Source organism: Alnus glutinosa, chromosome 8, assembly GCF_958979055.1.
Source record: "Alnus glutinosa chromosome 8, dhAlnGlut1.1, whole genome shotgun sequence".
Lineage (NCBI taxonomy): Eukaryota > Viridiplantae > Streptophyta > Magnoliopsida > Fagales > Betulaceae > Alnus > Alnus glutinosa.
The window spans coordinates 9,281,826-9,300,467 of NC_084893.1; the positions used below are offsets into that span (position 1 = coordinate 9,281,826).

The window sequence follows — 18,642 nt, forward strand, 5'->3', positions numbered from 1 at the left end:
TCGGACAAAAACAAGAAACAGCTCAACAACAACAAAAGAAAAATTCCAAAAACAAACATCCGAATCTAAGATCTAAACTTTCAAACCCTAAAAAAAAATTACCCATTATCTACGAAATATAATAGAAGAACTCATCACTTCCGAAACCAAATCTTTAAGAAGTTACAGATCTATGAAAAAAATGCTTACCTCAAAGTTAATACAACCGTAGAACAAACGGCCGAAGTTGTCCTCAGTTAAGGAAGTCTTCAAAGGTGCAGGTACTCCACATCGGCACAAGGGCTCCCCAGACGTAGCTTCGCTCTTCAGTGAACACGACATTGTTGCTCTTTACGTCGACACCTCAAGAACTCCTGTTGTCTCGAGTTGAAGTGGGAGATACGAAAATGACGTGAAGAAGCTTCGAGTTCCTCTTTTAACATTTTTTTTTTTGTTCAGATTTATTAAACAATCGAGAGGCTGAGGGCAAAATGGGAAGGAAATCGGCTTAGTGGGCACGTGAGGCGCACATGGCCCTTTGACCGTTGGAGTTAACAGGTCTGACTGACGGATGGGGGAAAAACTTGTAAAGATGGTAGTTGGATGCTCTATTTTTGTCGAGGTGTCAGTTCATGGGGGCAAGTTGACAACGGCTGGTAGTTCATGGGGGGAAAAGGTAATTACCCCTTAAAATATTTAAGGATATTGGGTTTTGTAAAATAATAATTGTCACGCGTTTAGGTGAGGTGTTACAGGTGGTGAGGTCATGAGTCTTAATATTTTATCAAATTGCTTTGTAAGGTTTAAAATTGATCAAATAACTCCTTAAAGTATGGTTTTTTTTATCAAGTCACTCATCCCTTAAATTTTTTAATGGAAATTGTAACACGTAGGCATAAGGCCATTTCAAACCCAATAAAAAAGCTCCACATGTACAGATGTGCAACCTCAACTTGACACATGATGGAAAATATATATATATATATATATATATATATATATATATATATATATATATATATATATATATATATATATAAACACTAAAAGAAAATAGAAACAAAAAAGAAAGATAAAAAAAATAAAAGAGGAGGGGGAGGTTGGCTACCCACAACTCCATGGAGGACGAGGGTTGGTCACTTCACCCACTCACACCGCCGTCGGCGAAGGGGGCATGGGTAGGTTACCCCATCAACCCACGCGGGGGGTGGTGGGTGGCTACCCAGCAAAGTCATCAAGGCTGTGGGTAGGTGGGTTGCTCCATCCATCAACAAAGCAAGGTAGGGTTGCTCCTCTGCCCTATCTCCTCCTATTGGCGGAGGACATGGGTCGTTTACTCATGCACTCTGTCAATGGGCCACCACGCCCTAGCGTGGGTGTGTGCAGCATCCTTGCCTCCGTGGGTTGGTGGGTATCATGTACACGTGAAGTTTTTTTTTTTACTAGGTTTGACATAGCCTTACGTCTACATATCACAATTTCCATTAAAATTCTAACATAGGGAGCAATTTGATAACATTTCATATCTTAAGGGGTGATTTGATCAATTTATACCTTAGAGAGTGAATTGATAAAAGGTTATACCTTAGGGACCTCTACAATATTTTTATCTTATCTTATTTTATTTTATTTTATTATCTAAGAGGTATATTTATCTTTTCACAATCATTTATGCTATCTATTTAATTGAAAGTCTAACAAAGGCTTAAAATTTGGAATGAGTGTAAACTATATCTCTAATCTATTAAATTGAAAACTTGGATATTAAAGTCGAAATGATAAAAAGTACGTACATAGGATTTATAACATTATTCCTCATAAAACATTTGATTTTCTTACTATTTAATGTTGTTGAAGGAATTTGATTGGAAGAGGAGGCATGCTCTTTACTGGGATAAGTTAGGGCATTGCTTTTTAGTTTGGGAAGTCTAGAATTTCTCTTTTGGTTTAAGAGAATATCAAAATAAGTTATAGCCCATTTTCAATAAAGTTTATGAGGTGGGGAAATTTCATCTATTTATTTTAAAAGCAACAATTGAGATTTTATATATGAACTCTATATAAAAGAGTAGCCTAAGAATGTTAGAGGATCCTCAAATTTTAGAGTACATCAAAAATATCAAATTTTAGTTCATCCATTTGAAGGGTTTTATGGATAATGTGCATAGACCAGTATTTAGAGGGATAAAAAAGAAAAAGAAAAAAAACCGAGCTTTGCCCCATTTTCAGAATGCTTTAGTTCAATAAGAATTAAAATAAGAAGTTATGTTAGTGAAATATTTGCAACTTTATATTTGGAATACAAGTCTGTCACACGTCCCAAATAAACCTCACACCACATGTATTCGTGTCAAAGCTAGGTGAAACATGGAGAACCATATATAAGGAAAAAACCGAAGATTAAACCCCATTAATTTTTAGAATACTTTATTCAGAAAGAAAGAAAGATGATATTTTTTTCTCTTTAAATTTTTTGTCAATCATAATATATATGTTAAATCACCACTTATTCTAAAAGCTTAAGCTGATAGTGAATTTAATTATTTAACTAATACTTTAATACCCCATCATGTGCTGGACCAGAAAATATGTGGACTATTTTAATTGAAATGGGAGGTGAATGAAAAATGCAAAGTTTGAACTCAAGGTTTTGACTTTGGTACCATGTAGAAATTTGTGATAAAATCTAAATTGTGATCAAATGAGCGAAAGCAACGCATCTAAATTGGCGTTAGATGCCTACGCCCACTACTAAGAATTGTCCTTGGTATTATTTAAAGTATTAATTAAATAATTAAATTTATGTTTTCCTATTAGTTCAAGCTTTTAGGATAAGTGGTGATTTTATATGGTATTAGAGCCACTTTTATGTGGACTCCAACCATTTCAAATATGTTGTCTTCATTGGCCCACGTGGCCTTGTCCTGGCTCGAGTGCCCTAATCTTTTGGCCCAAGTGGCCCAGTCTTTTGGTCCATAGTAGACCTTATCTTCGGCTGATAGTTAGATCAATTTGGCCCATTATTGGCTTTGTTTTTAGTCCATAGTTGGCCCTATATCTTGCCAGGCTGCTGTATCTAGTCGTCGCCTCCTAATTCCACGCCAAGTTTTGGCTACGTATCACACCTAATTCAGTCCCTAGCCAAGCTCCTATCCAGCCTTTTGCTGCTGCTGCACAGGATTCTTAATAACTTCATAAACGGATCAAAATGTCGAGATCATGTTTAGAATTTGGTTATTGTGTTTGCATTTATTCCACCTACTGCATTTCTCCTATAAAAAAGGGTAACTTGTATTGTAAACAGATTAAGTTAAATAAGAGCAAAATGTAACCCTTAGGGCAATTCCTAATTGTCAAAGTATGCATTTCACGCTAAACCACTACTAAATTCTATTACCTCATTTTTCTTTCTTGCTTTCACTCCATTTCGCACAATTTACATTCTTTCACAAATTTCGTCAATATAAGGGAGCAACCACAATTCCTTTTATTACCATACATTTGTTCTTGCGATTTCATAATTAATTCACAGAAAGTCATAAAAACCTTGGAAAATTAGGTAGTGTAAAGTAAAAGAAAATAAAAAATTGTTAGCATGGATTGTTGATTAAAGTGTTACAATGTATCAATAATGTTCTTCTAAATATGAGATCATATTGATTATGTTGCTTAATTTATTGGATCGCCGTTACGAGTTTAATTAAGTTGTAATGACATTAGAGATACAACTATTTATTTATTCTCAACTTACAAATGATTTTTTTCTCCCCAAATGGTAGCATTAGAATCTACAATGGAGTGTTATTCAAGTGTTGATTAGCAGTGTATTTTCTCTGCTCTTGCTCCGTAGCAACAAGGCTTAAGGGGTGAAGTGTGAGTCTCCTACCCTTAAGGGCCGTAGAGGTTTTGTGCATGACGGATCAAGGGAAAGGAATGGCAAAGGAGTTGGAAGAGCAGTGGGCACAATTCACTCTGACAGAAGGGGAACAAGAGGGGATCTTGCTACTGTTAGTGACAATAACACTGGTGTAACTGTTAGCAACCAACAATTCAATCTCCCAAATACTGCACCAACTACTGCAACAGTTCAAAGAAATGTGGGTATTTATCTATTATTTTATTTTAGTGTTTTTTTTTTCAAAAAAAAATGTATTATTGTCTTGGCGCCAACAACCTTATTAAGCCCTTACACTAAACTTATGGCCGCAAAATATTGTGGGACTTAGAGTGCCAAGCTGGATCAGATAACCTCCAGCATTTAGGAGTAGGGCTAGTAATTTTTGACACGACCCGCAAACTCAACACGAACCCGACACGAAGTTAAAGCATTAGGGTTAAGCTTAAAAGGGTTTGGGTCATAAAAAGGTTGACCCGTTAGACCCGTTTAATAAAATGGTCATTATAGGATCAACTCGTTTGACCCGTATACTTAAACTTTTTTTTTCAACATTAAAAATTAAATCTAAACAATCATGTTATCTCTCTCTTTCTTTCATTGTCTAAAGAGTAAAGACTAAACTAAAAAAATCTCACAAAAAACAAAACAAGTCTTTTTCTTTTATTAAGTTGGAACTTGAACAAAAAAGGTAAATACTAAAAAAAATTAAGCAGATTTTTTTTTTTTTCCCTTTCAAGTTTTCAAATTTAGAAGTTGAATCAAAACAAGTAAACAATAAAACAACTCAATGTTTCATATTTCAACTATGAAATAATATGATTTTTCTTAGTTTAAATTTTTGTTTTTATTTTTATTTTTATAAACTTTATTAATAAACGGGTTAAACGGGTCGTGTCAGGGTTGACCCTTAACGGGTTAGCGGGTCAAACGGGTCGTGTCAACCCGTTTTGACAGCATTATTTAGGAGAGTGTCTAGCAAAATCAAGGCCATGATGCGCAGTGTTCCTATTAATCCTCAACCAAGTGTTTGGATTTACCTAATTGCTAATACTATTGTTGGAGCTACAGGAAGAAGAATATGGAGAGATGTTGCGGGTGCTGGTAGAGGGGCTACAACAACTATTATTGCACCACTTGTTATTGAAGATGGTGCAGCAACGACATCCTCAACAGCGGCCAAAGAAAAATCCGAAAGAAAAAGAATTGCACCTACCGTGGAAAAATGAATACAAATTATGGAGTTCAAGATGAAAAAATGAAGCCAGATTGGAAGTGTCGACAAATATTTTGGAAATGTTTGGACAAGTATTTTGGAAATCTAAAAAAAGAAAAGAAAAAAGAGTACACACTAATAGTCTAATTAACGACCCATGAAAAAATGCTAGCCATATCTGCGCTATCACCTTAAAGGACTAGTCAATTTGGAATTTTTCTAGAATCCATTATAAAGTCCAGTTTCACTTAGTAACTAGGCAATATGGGACTCAACACCCATGAGTATCTTTATAAACCACACACTCTATGTAAGCTATTCATCTCTTCCCAATATGGGACCGAGGTGTTACAAACTCCCCCTTTTAAACCCTTGATGTCATCGTCAGGGCCACGTCATGCAGTGCTCCAGTACCACATGACCTGGCATTACTAGGTGGCTTTGATACCATTTGTAACGACCCAAGGAAAAACACTAATCACATTTGCACCATCACCCGAAAAAGTATTAGTCAATTTGAAGCTTTTCCTAGAATCACTTATAAAACCCAGTTTCACCTAGTAATTAGGCAATGTGGGACTTAACACTCATCTATCTCTATGTGAGTTGTTTATTTCTTCATAATATGGGACCGAGGTATTACAACCTCCCCCCCTTAAACCCTTGACGTCATCCTCAGGGCCACACCATGTAGTGCTCCAATACCCACACAACTTGGCATTACTAGGTGGCTTTGATATCATTTGTAACGACTCATGAAAAAGTGCTAGCCACATCTGCGCTATCACCCCAAAAAGACTAGTCAATTTGGAGCTTTCCTAGAATCCATTATAAAGCCCAGTTTCACCTAGTAACTAGGCAATGTGGGACCCATGAGTATCTTTATAAACCACTCACTCTATGTGAGCTATTCATCTCTTCCCCATATGGGATCAAGGTGTTACACTAATAATATGAACCCATCCTCTTAATAATGCAAATTTCTGTAGTCTAATATGCTGGTCATGGTTTATATCATTAACTTCTTACTGGTGTACAATCATAGCATGAATGAAAACTAAGGCTTTAACACATACGAAATCGATACTCTAACAACAAAAACTCGGGGATTTCAAGATTCCGAACACATTGATAAACAAAACCCAATATTTTATTACTAACTAAATTCATCACTACTCATGACAAACAATAATAGTTTTGTCATTATGTTTTATGAAATTTAACGATGGGTGTAAAAATGCACAAACATTATTACTAAACTGCAGTTTCGAGCTTTGTAGAGACAATACATTTTCATTTTATAACAACCATTTATTTTGTTAAGAAGAAATCAAGAAATTGAACATATTATCGAAAACACCCAAATCTATGACACACACCCGGCACATATGTTCAAAATACTCAACATAAAATATACACCGAAGGTGAGTTTGCAAATTATTTACCTTGTAATTCTTACATTTTAAAAAATTTCTACCGAAATTTCGTTCTGTATAAGAAGTTAAGTCTTTGCTGCAGATGTTGCCCCACTTCTTATGGAATATTTGGAGTTTGTAGAATGAGTGCCCAACGGTTCCATCTTCAACAAGATGATTCTCGGTAATTGAAGCAAATCTTTGAAAACCCTAGTTTCTGCCGGGAGTTGTTGATATGAGAAAATAATGGTAAGTGCACACAAGCAGGCTGAATGGGTTTCCGTTTCCGTCCAAAGAGATGGACAACATGAATGGAAGGTATTATTTATTAAAGTTGGCTAAATTGGGGAGAATGTATATACTACCGATTTCTGAACATTTGTGGATATTTCAAGGGAAAGTCTACTTTCCCAAAAATAAAATCAATGAGTTTCAATTCTGAGTGATTAATTGTCAGAGAATACAAACGAGTCGTGGTCACGTTGAAACTCTTGTCCAGGTGTGTCGATCTTGGTTCTCTTTACAAGTCAGAGGCCGTCGGGTCCCCATTTTTGTGCTGAGCCAGCCAGACTCGCCAGCTCCTAATGGCGACGTACTTCTTGTTTTAATTTGCACCGCCAGTTACCTGTTTGTCGGGTCCCCATTTTTGTGCTGAGCCAGACTCGCCAGCTCCTAATGGCGACGTACTTCTTGTTTTAATTTGCACCGCCAGTTGCCTGTTTCTCGTCGTTTTTGTGACAATTTGCAACTAATGTACATTAGAACGCACGGATTCATTCATCTTGCCTTCTTTCCGGACATCCCATATATATATGGCCGGTGGGGTGGAAAGATTTTGGATTAATCAGCGATTGTTTTGGATTGTACGACTTGACTTGGTTGCATATCCGACGCGCATTACTTGTCAACTCCAATGTATCTATCAATCACGTCTAGCGACAAATCCATTTGGGGAGGGGGCGGCAAAGATTTTGAAAATATAATGTGATATTTTGTTTAAGTCCAAAATTTATATTTGTGAAGTTTGGTTGTGAACAGGACCCAAGTCAGGATATTTATCTAGGGGAACAAATATAATTATGTAATAAAATAAAATATATTTTCTAACAATTAATTTATGATTCAATCTGATTTAAGTATTTAAATAAAAACTTACATATTTTATAAACATTGTAAAATGTATAATTAAAGAGATAGAATATAAGAAATTATTAATTTTGCCACACTGTCTTTTCTACATACTACTTAGTAAATATATATGAGATAGTGAAGAGGATGATTGTAACTTTAAATATACATAACTGTGCAAACAATACGTGAAAAATGTAATGGTATTTAGGCCAAGAAATAGGATGCATTTACAAAATTAGTGTTAATGAAAAATGAAAAAAATTTCAAAAAAATATATGCCAAAACAGCTTTTCGGTGAAGAAATTTGAAAGTACCAAAAAAAAGAGAGATAAAACTAACTACGATTTCGCCTAGAAATAATAATAAAAATAGATAAATAAAGAAAACATAACTGAAAAGTAATAAATAAATAAATAAAACATGATAGATGAAGGTAGCCATGATTGCATGGTTTATGATTAATATATTAGTATCGTTTTGCAGCTAAAACGACACTAATTCGATTAGTATTATTTTACTGTTCAAATTATATATACCTAATAATTTGGAGTCGTTTTGCAGCTAAAACGATTCTAATTATTTGGAGTTGTTCACTGTTTTAACGACTCCAAACGATTAATGTTGCTTTCATTCAAATGAATTTAATTGAAATCGTTTGAACAGTAAACAATCATAATTTGGAGTTTTTTTTTTTGAACAGATAACATGAGTCACCATATATTACTGAAAAACGCTCGAAGGCAATTACACAGAACAGAGGTACAAGACCCCATACACCCTAAGCCAGAAAAATCTGACTTAAAATAGCTATCTAAACAACACACAAACATTACATGAATAACGTTTGAGCCGCTCTTTACGTTTAAGCACAATCTAAACAAAGAAAAAGATGGCTAATTTAACTACTATGCAAACAAATAGTCCAGTAGTAATTGAGCATTACAAAGGCAGACTGTGAACAGAAAAATAAAAAACCTAAACAAAAACCAAACGAAACCGGTGTCGGGAAAAAGCTGTCACCGGTACTGTAAACAAGCGCCTTCATCGGGGACCTCCCTCTGCAGCAGCCGACCGCCAAAACCACCGATCTCCAACGATCTCTGCCATAGAGAGGTGCGTGTCATGAAGGACCCAGCCGAAGAACACAGATCTGGCTCTAAAGAAGACATCAAAAAAGCACAACCAGAAAAAACTCGCCAGAGACACACCAGAAAAGCCGCTCCCTAACACATACGTCCCGTGTAGCCTTCTGTCAAGAAAACCAATAGAAAAAAGCACAAGGAAAAATTAAAAAGCAACCTCCATAGCCCTAGAAGGACTAGGAGAACATCAACCACCATCAGATTTAGCCCGGGGGAACAAAACTCCCTAGAAGGGATATGAGATAAACCAAAGCAAAGAAAACAGGAAAAAACATAAAGGAAATGAGAGAGGAGAGGAGGGAAGAGAAGAGACCCTTCCCTCCTCCCTCACCGGCTGCACGAAGAAGAAGAAGAATACTAGGAGAGAGAAGTGATGTTTTGAGAGGGGTGGTGGCTAGGTTATTTTTAATTGGGAGTTTTAACCTCATGTGTTAAGTGATTTTTCAACTGACACTATTCAAATAATTTAATATGAATAGCTATTTTTTTTTTTTTCTCCCCTAAAAACAACACTATTCAAGCGACTTAAAACATAGGGTTTGTTGTAGTCATTAGGCAATTAATTTACAATGGCCCGCCCCCAAACTTTCAGTTTAAGGAATATTTCCCCTCTTCAAATTATCATAAATTTGTAATGTACTCATTTTCGAACCACAAAAAGAAAAAGAAAAAAATCCCTAAAAAATCTCAAAAAAGACAAAAAAAAAATTATAAATTTCCATAAAAAAAATTTTAAAAAAAATTCACGGTGGCCGTGGGTCTTGTGAAGACCTGCAATGGATGTGGGTGGGTCTAGTGAAGACCCAAGACAAGTGCCGTGGGTCACTAGTTTATTTGTTAATTTTTTATTTTTTTTTTAAAAGATATTTTTGTTATCTTTGATAAAAGAAAGATATATTGCAATTTTTTGATAAATTAAGAGAAAAACATCGCTTCAATGAAAAGTTTAAAAGGAAATTACAAATTAACTGATCGATTGTATAAAAAGAGTATAAATACTTGTTTTTATTTTTTATTTTTTTCATGTCGGTAGGCAACTAACAACAATATAATAAAAGTTTCACAATCTTTGTAATAGACTAGAAAAGGGATTTTTAATCAAAAAATAATAATAAAAAAAAGACTAGAAAAGGGATTGGAAGAAAACGCCGACATGATAAAAGCCCATACATATTTATTATTATTGTTTTGACAGTTATTTATTATTTTTTGAAGTATGAAAAGAAAAAAGAAAGCGACAGTTTTAACCAATAATTCCATAAAGTTGGAAAAACTCATTATTATCATTAATGGACATAAGCTGCCCATAAATTTGGAATATTAATATTTTGGGGAGAAGAAATAAAAAAATAAAAAGTAAACAAAATAGGATTCCTATTGAACGTCATATATAGTATAAATATTAAGTTTTGACGCCCGCATGGCGATCCTTATCGAGCTTTTTCTCCCAATAGAAAATGATTAATGGAGAGAAATATAGTAGTAGTTTTTTTTTTAATGATAGGTTCGAGTATTTCATTGTTCAAATATTACAAGTATATATAAAGCTCTTACATTATAAAATATAAAATTTTGTAAAATCATAACTATATGTTATGATTTTACAATAAAGTACTATCTATAACTTTCATCTTTCGCTAACCCATGTAAAAAAATAGTAAAAAAAATTGCTTCAAGCAGACTAGATCTAAAATAAAGGTAGCCAAATATCCTAGAAAAATTCATTTAAACTGGCCGTGAGAGATAACCCCTCACACCGAACTATCCAAGCCATGAGAGATAATCCCTCACACCTGATTAACCTCCATCCCATAGATCGTCCATGAGGGTAGATCTTGGGGAAGAAAACTCTTATTCAAAATAAAAACACAACCAACAAACAGCAGCAGCGATCATAGAGGAGATAAACGGGAAATATAAGCAGTGTTGAGATACTAATTAATTTTTTTTTTTTTTTTTTTTTTTTTAAAAAAAACACAGTTGACCTTAAAAAAATTGTTAATATATATTTAATATTTGTGGCTGTCCCCCAATCAACATCGAATGTATATGTCAGCAAAATGAAGAAATAGAGCATTCTTATATATTGTGCCCATCCATGCCCTCAAAGAAGCAATATATCTATAGTTCTTCAGATTTCCGGAAGCCACGATTGATGACAGAGGTCGATAGTCTTGTAGGCTTTTTTTTAATCAAGTCTTTGTTTCCTTTTCAACAAACAAGTTTTTTTGAGTAATTTATTTTGTTCTAGTTTTTATAGTTTATTAATTTTCTGATAGGTTATTATGAAATTATAAATTTCTCTTAAAAAATTATGTGAAATCAAAGAGAATAGCTCCTATAAGGATATGTCACAAACCAAGTCTTTTGTGCCATCCAATAAGAGACAGACACATTAGCTAATGTGGAGCACCAAAAGAGAATAAGATGAAACATCAAATCGATCTCATCTTATTCTCTACATGGATGAACGTTCAAGAGAAAATTGACCCACTGCCCCCGGCCTCTCCTTTGTTGGACGTTGTTCTACCATCGCCAATTGGAGAATGATAGAGAAAATGTTTTGTCGATTTATGTTTGGCAAATTACATGTTTTCAATAAATGATTCAAGTTCGGCAAATGACGTGTTTTCAAAGTTTCAATAAATTTTAAAAAATGTTACATGTACTTAAACTTTTAAAAATGGAGCCTTACTAAGATGATGTGGAACTTATTCATTGGTACTCGTAGCATTTATTTTTTTTAATTATTTTGATCATCTCCAATAAATAAGCTCCACATCAGTTAGTAAGACTCAATTTCTAAAAGTTTTAAGTACATGTAGCATTTATCATAAATTTTTCATCAATGTGTTTTCAAGGAAAAGAAGGGGTAGTTCTTATGGTTTATGCCTGGTTAATGAAAATGTGAAAATATCCTTTATATCCATGAAAATATGATCGATGACTGTGGTTATGTCAAAGATATTAGGAAGTACAAAAGTAAAATAGCTTTATGTAAAGAGTACTATGGTGAGATTTGGTGTTTTCATCTTAATCATTTTTATTGGAGAGCAGAAAAGACTTGATTTGTGTCGGATCTTTATAGAAATTTTCCTCCAACGGAATGAGAAAAATAAAAAAAAAAAAAAAAAAAAAAAAAAAAAAAAAAAGAAAGAAAGAAGAGAAAAATAAAAAAAGAGATGGAGTTGGGTGGTCGGCCATCCCAAATAAATTGACTAGATTGAACCACCCCAACACCCCCTCTTGGTGGCTTGGGGTGGGCAAGTAGGCGACCACTATCACAGGCGACCATCGTCAAGTGGTTGGCCACCCACCGCCAACCCCCCAATCTTTTTTTTTTATAATTTTTTATAATTTATATAGGGTGAACTAGTAATTTCATAATGATCATGTCAAAAATAATGCTAAAATTTGTACTAAGTTATTTGTTGCACATGTATAACAAAGAAAGTTATTTGTCACTTTTAAAATTCTAAAAAAAAAATTTATGAAGCATTAATTTAACTGTTTTTCCTTAATTCTTTTTGGAACCCATCCAAGCTAAGCATCGATGTCATGATGGGTTTGCCCAAGGAGAAATGCTACTAAGAAAGTTATTTGTCACTTTTAAAATTTTAAAAAATTATGTATGAAGCATTAATTTAACTATTTTTCCTTAATTCTTTTTGGAACCCATCCAAGCTAAGCATCGATGTCATGATGGGTTTGCCCAAGGAGAAATGCTAGGATTCTCAAAAAAAATTTCTAAAATTTATTTTTTAAATAATGTGTCACAATTGTTTGAGAGATTGATACATTTTTCAAAATAATAGATCACATGAGATTGTGACATATCATTTAAGAACTAATTTTTTTTTTTTTTAAAAAAATAAATAAATAAAAAATTGCGATGTATAGCATTGCTCTTGGCCAAGTTAGATGGAAACCCCTTGTGAGGAGAGATTGTCATTGTGGGAGGGAACAAAGAGTCCAAATTTGAGTAAGCTAACGCATGGTGGTCACATAAGAGCAAATTAAGCAATAGAAAATTAATCAGGAAAATGTAATTATTTTTCGTTATTTTGGATTTAAATTTTTGTTAACTATGAATCCATTTTCTATAACTATGTATATAAGGTATTTGACAACACGTAAAATACAAAAACAATGATAAAGTTTTTCTAGAGTTTAATTTCTTAGATAATATTTTTTTTTTTAATTGAATAAGAAAATGGTTATAGGAAATGATCGATCACTTCAACTCCTGATCCAAAAGGAACGAGTGAATGATCCTAAAAAATGAAATGGAGTAGGCTTCTTAACAACAGACCCAACATAATCTAAAACAGTGCAAAAATAAATTACAACAAGTAAAAAATAAGTCAAACAAGGGTCTGGTACCATTTCTTTGAGAACTTAGGTAGAGTTGATCCATTTTAACTTTATTTTTGTTTTGCCTGTTGGGAACGACAACTTTTGATTTTTCAAAGTTGAATTGCACATATTCAAAAACCCAACAAATGAGGTCTAATTATATATTAATAGTTTTATACTGCCAATTTACGTAATTAATTTCTTTTAATTTTTCTATTCTAATAATCAAATCCAATCAAAGAATTTAAAATTGATAAAATTTGATTGGCATGGTTCTTTAACGACTCTTTTTGACAAGAGAACGTCAAGTCCATTAATTATGACTTTCACCATCCATGATTGCTAGTAGAGTTGGTGTAATTTTAATCCCAAAATATTGGCTCTACTGGTAAGTTCTTGTTCTTGGTGGCATTCTTTTCTTGAGTTTAAAGCTCAAATCTTTTTATGTGCTAACAATTTTTAGATCATAACCGCCAACAAAGTAAAAGTCTTATCCGATCCGTTGGAGATATCACTTTACATCGATTCTAAGTTTACAACTATATGAAATAGCTTTGCCTTGGTGGGTTCTCAAATTAAAATAATAATAATAATAATAATAATAATAAAGAGAGAGTTATAATTTTGAGGAATTTTAAACAATTTGAAGTTTGTGAGGGTGACATTTTCATGTCCGTTGTTATTAGTTAAAAGTTTCTTTTTTCTAGTTTTTTTTTTTTTTTTTTTTTTTTCGAGAACAACATCATTAAACCGTTCTAAACCTTAATTTGATTGAATTAGGTTGTCAGAAAACTAAAAAATATTTCAAATTGATTGAAATCCGGCCATATTAAACATTTATTTATTTGAAAATATATTAAACATTTATTAATTTTGGTAATAGATTAATTAAATAGTTTAGAGAGTAAAAGTAGAATATTTAACGTAAGATCCACGTGGTGACCACGATCATTCAACTCCAATCAACGGTCAAGGATGACCATAACTCTGTTTAGAACGACTAGAAAAGAAGCCAGAATTCCTACTCAAAAGTTCCCACGATTCTCGCAAAAACGACAACTTCGACCATACGTATGGTAGAATCGTTATAATTCACTGGAAAGAGAAGGCCCAATTTTTTTTTTAATTTAATTTAATTTTTTATTCAAGTAATCCCAAGTTGATCATTCTTCGCTGTTAAGAAAGAATCTTGAAGGGCCTTCACCATACCTCAGTAAAACCAAAACAATTAAACTAGATGTTTAACCTTGGTTAATTTTTTTTTTTTTTTTTTTTTTTTAACGAGTCTATCATAGATTAAAATATTTTTATACTTCTAGTAATAACTTTACAGTAAATTTATTAAAATATTAATAATTAGTTTTGAATAAATCAAATAATATAGATTCGATTTTACTAGCTACCTTAATAAATTAAACAGTAGTAAAATGAAATTCTAAACCATTTAATTTATGATAAAAACTTATTAAGGTTATTTCATAAACAATTCCAGCTTAACTCGAATTCGATTCGTTTATTAAATAAACTAAATAATTTTAATAGAAATTGAAGTTCGATTATTAAACAAGCCGAACTCGTACTAATTCTAGCTACTCAGCTCTTGTATAACTTTATTTTCATTTTTTTTTTTTTAACTTTTGTAATCCAAACATCTTAAGTATTTAAAAAGATAAAAGAAAATTTTCTTCTTAATAGGATATGTATAGCTTAAATTATTCTGATTGTAAGTTTTGATATAGATATAGGTGTGTATGGAGAAATTATTTTCTTACATCTCTCATACATCTCTTTTCTAGATTAATAATTGGATATGTAGGACCCACAATTAAGAACCTATATGTGAGTTCTACAGATCTAATAATTGATTTAGAAAAGAGATGTATGAGAGATGTACAAAAGATATACATCTAACATGCATGTCTCTATGTGTATGTATATGATGAATGTATATGCAAATATATTTTAAAACTCAGCTATATATAGACTCAAGATTGGATTGCTTTAGATTTGAGTTAACTTCAATGACAAAATCTTAATAATAATTAAATAGATAATAATTATCATAGATTTACAAACGAAATATAAATAATCACGATATTTACATTATATAAGGTATGAATAAGTTATTTAGGAGCTTGTGTACAAGTTCGAATTTATTCGAAAAATAAATGAATTGAGTTTGAAATAAGTATCTAGATCGAAAAATACTTCTTTGCGTTTTGGTGAGATGTAGATAAGATGGACGCTAGGATACAAAGAAGCATTTTTCAATTATCTAACTTGATGATAAGTTCGAGCTCAACTTATATTTAAAATAAAATTAAACAAACCAAACCAAAACATTTAATACTCAATTTAACTCAACTTGCCTTAAATCAATATAAAGTTTTTAACATTTTGATTATTCTTAAATGGAATAACTTATACTTTTTTAATGTCAACATTAAATACTTATATATGAGATGATACTAACGATGATGAATATTGAAATGATAAAATCAAAATTATTTAATACAAAATATTTAAAATAATAATTAATATTTGAAAAATTTGCCCCATAAAATCTAAAGTTCCTAATCTCCACCCCCACCACCCCTTCTATATAAACGCTCTCTTACTCCCTCCCTGATCATCCACCATTTCTCAGCTCTCCCTCTTTCTGGGGTTTTCGTTTCACTGACCGCCTTCTGTTTCCTTTTCTTTTTCTTTCTTCTTTTCTTTCGTTTGCTAAGCAACCAAACACAAAAGAACATGTCATCAGAACACTACTATCTCTTCCTTTCACCAGTAATCCTCAGCTTCGAGCTTTTCCTCTGCGTCTTTCTCTTCGTTGCTGTCTTTGCCCTCTGGCTCTCCCCGGGCGGTCTTTCATGGGCACTCTCTAGAACCCGAGGCCCCGCCATTCCCGGCCCTTCTGGTCTGCCGCTTCTTGGCATGGTTTTCATTTTTACAGGGTCTTTGACTCACAGAGCTCTCGCTAAGCTTGCTGAGGCTTTTAAGGCGAAGCCGTTGATGGCATTCTCAGTGGGGTTCACTCGTTTCATTATCTCAAGCCGCCCAGACACGGCTAAAGAGATTTTGAACAGCTCAGCTTTCGCTGACCGGCCCGTTAAGGAGTCGGCTTACCAGCTTCTCTTCCACAAGGCAATGGGCTTTGCTCCGTTCGGCGAGTACTGGAGGAACCTGAGGAGAATCTCGGCAACCCATTTGTTCAGTCCGAAAAGAATTGCTTCTTTCGGGGAGTTTCGGACGAGTATCGGGTCCAAAATGGTAGACGAGATAAAGGTTTTGATGGGGAGGAACGTTAATGGTGAGGTTGAGGTGAGGAAAGTGTTGCATTTTGGGTCGTTGAACAATGTCATGATGAGTGTGTTTGGAAGGAATTACGTGTTTGGTGAGCGGTGTGGGAATTATGAAGGGTGTGAGCTTGAGGGTATGGTGAGTGAAGGGTATGAGCTTCTAGGGGTTTTTAATTGGAGTGATCACTTTCCTCTTTTGGGTTGGTTGGATTTGCAAGGAGTGAGGAAAAGGTGCAGGATTCTGGTGGCAAAGGTTAATGTTTTTGTCGGGAGGATTATAGAGGAGCATAGGGCGAAGAGGGTTGAGAATGGAACAATACTTATCACTGGGGAGGCTGATGAGGGCTCGGGTGATTTTGTTGATGTGCTGCTTGATCTGGAGAAAGAGAATAGGCTCAGTGACTCTGATATGATTGCTGTTTTATGGGTAAGTTTTGGTACCCTGTTAATTTATTTATTTATTTTTTATAGCCGAGGTATTTAGGGCTTCATATCCCGTCTAGATCTTCGAGAGATCGTGCAAAGCACCTCCCTCATACAGGTCAAGTAAAGCTTAAGCTTTTGCTAGGAATATGACCTAAGAAATTATTTGCATTCAAGGGGATGAACTTTAGACCTGCTATTTCATAAGGCATCAGAGCTAATTGACTTACCATTCAAATCAATTTGTTTGAGCCGGGTTAACCTTTGAATTCCTTTCGGTATCTCTTTATAATTGTATGATATGTTTGTAACATTAATTAGTTCAGATTTTAGAGAGATCAGAATTTTCTTCATCAAGCTGGCTAGTCTTGCTCAACTCACAAGAGACGTTACATTTCATAATCAATTTCTAATTCATGATCAGATTGTTCAGAGAATCAGACCGGTATTGGTCGATGACCAAAAAAACTGATCATTAGTTTGCATTAACTTGCCATTCATGTTGTTTTCTTTACCATGCAATTAAATTAACCACTATATGAATGATTGAAGTAATTAGAGTTTCCTGACTAATGGCCTAATGGGTAAATTCTTGTACTGTTCTTTCCCCTTGTCTTTCTTATCTTTATTTATTCACATGGGGAAAGAGATCTCAACTTTATTTGGGAATATTTTCTTTTTGGCTTTCCTTGATGCATCTACTTGGTTCTTTTTGCTTTGGTTTTTCATCTTTTTCTGTTTTGTTAGTTTGCTGAAAATTGAATGTTCAAAAATGCTTGAACGAAGATAATAAGTTTTTCTCTTTTAGGCATCCGATGATAGTGAGAACCTGAAAATATATTTTCTTTATTTGAGAATATTTTCTTTTTGCCTGAAGAGACTTCTCTTTAATCGCAGGAAATGATCTTCAGGGGGACCGACACAGTGGCAATCCTCCTAGAATGGATTCTTGCACGAATGGTACTTCACCCAGATATCCAAGCCAAAGCCCAAGCTGAAATCGATACCATTGTCGGCCGGAGCCAATCAGTGTCCGATTCCGACCTCCCTAACCTACCCTACCTCCACGCCATAGTAAAAGAAACCTTGAGAATGCACCCGCCAGGTCCCCTCCTCTCCTGGGCTAGGCTCGCCGTGCATGACACCCACGTAGGCCGACACTTCATTCCGGCCGGCACGACCGCGATTGTTAATATGTGGGCGATAACTCACGACGAGCAGGTCTGGCCTGAGCCCGGAGAATTCAAGCCAGAGCGGTTTATGCAGGAAGATGTAGCCATCATGGGGTCTGATCTTAGGTTGGCTCCATTTGGTTCTGGAAGAAGGGTCTGTCCAGGCAAGGCCATGGGCATTGCCACTGTTGAGCTCTGGCTTGCACAGTTGCTCCAGAGCTTCAAATGGATGCCTTCTGATCGTGGTGTCGACTTGTCAGAGTGTTTGAAACTTTCATTGGAGATGAAACATTCCTTGGTCTGCAAGGCTGTTCCTAGGATTGCTTGACATGAATTTGATGGGGCTTTTGTTGTTACCAGGATGCATATGATATGATGTGATCCATGTAGGGGAAGGATTAAATAGTTTGATTTAATTACTTTCCATGCATGCATGTTTTCTTAGCTATATATGTTATGTAATTTTGGTTTTGGCTTTAATTAGGGTAGGGTTTCTGGTTGGTTATTTTGTTAAATGGTGTTTGGATTTGCTTTGGTGGAACTTTCATGCCCCTGTACACATTTCCTAATGAATTATATTAATGCACTATCAGTTTGTCCTTCCAGTTTTGCTT

At 34.3% G+C, this 18,642-nt stretch overlaps 1 protein-coding gene across 1 annotated transcript; it reads left to right on the top strand.

Annotated features, from left to right (window-relative positions):
• Nucleotides 1-15,757: 15,757 nt before the first annotated feature.
• LOC133875073 (cytochrome P450 78A5) lies at nt 15,758-18,633 on the top strand. Its single transcript, XM_062313071.1, has 2 exons — nt 15,758-16,860; nt 17,754-18,633. The coding sequence occupies exons 1-2, from the start codon at nt 15,886-15,888 to the stop codon at nt 18,354-18,356; spliced, it is 1,578 nt and encodes a 525-aa protein (XP_062169055.1). The 5' UTR covers nt 15,758-15,885; the 3' UTR covers nt 18,357-18,633.
• The last annotated feature ends 9 nt before the right edge of the window (nt 18,634-18,642 follow it).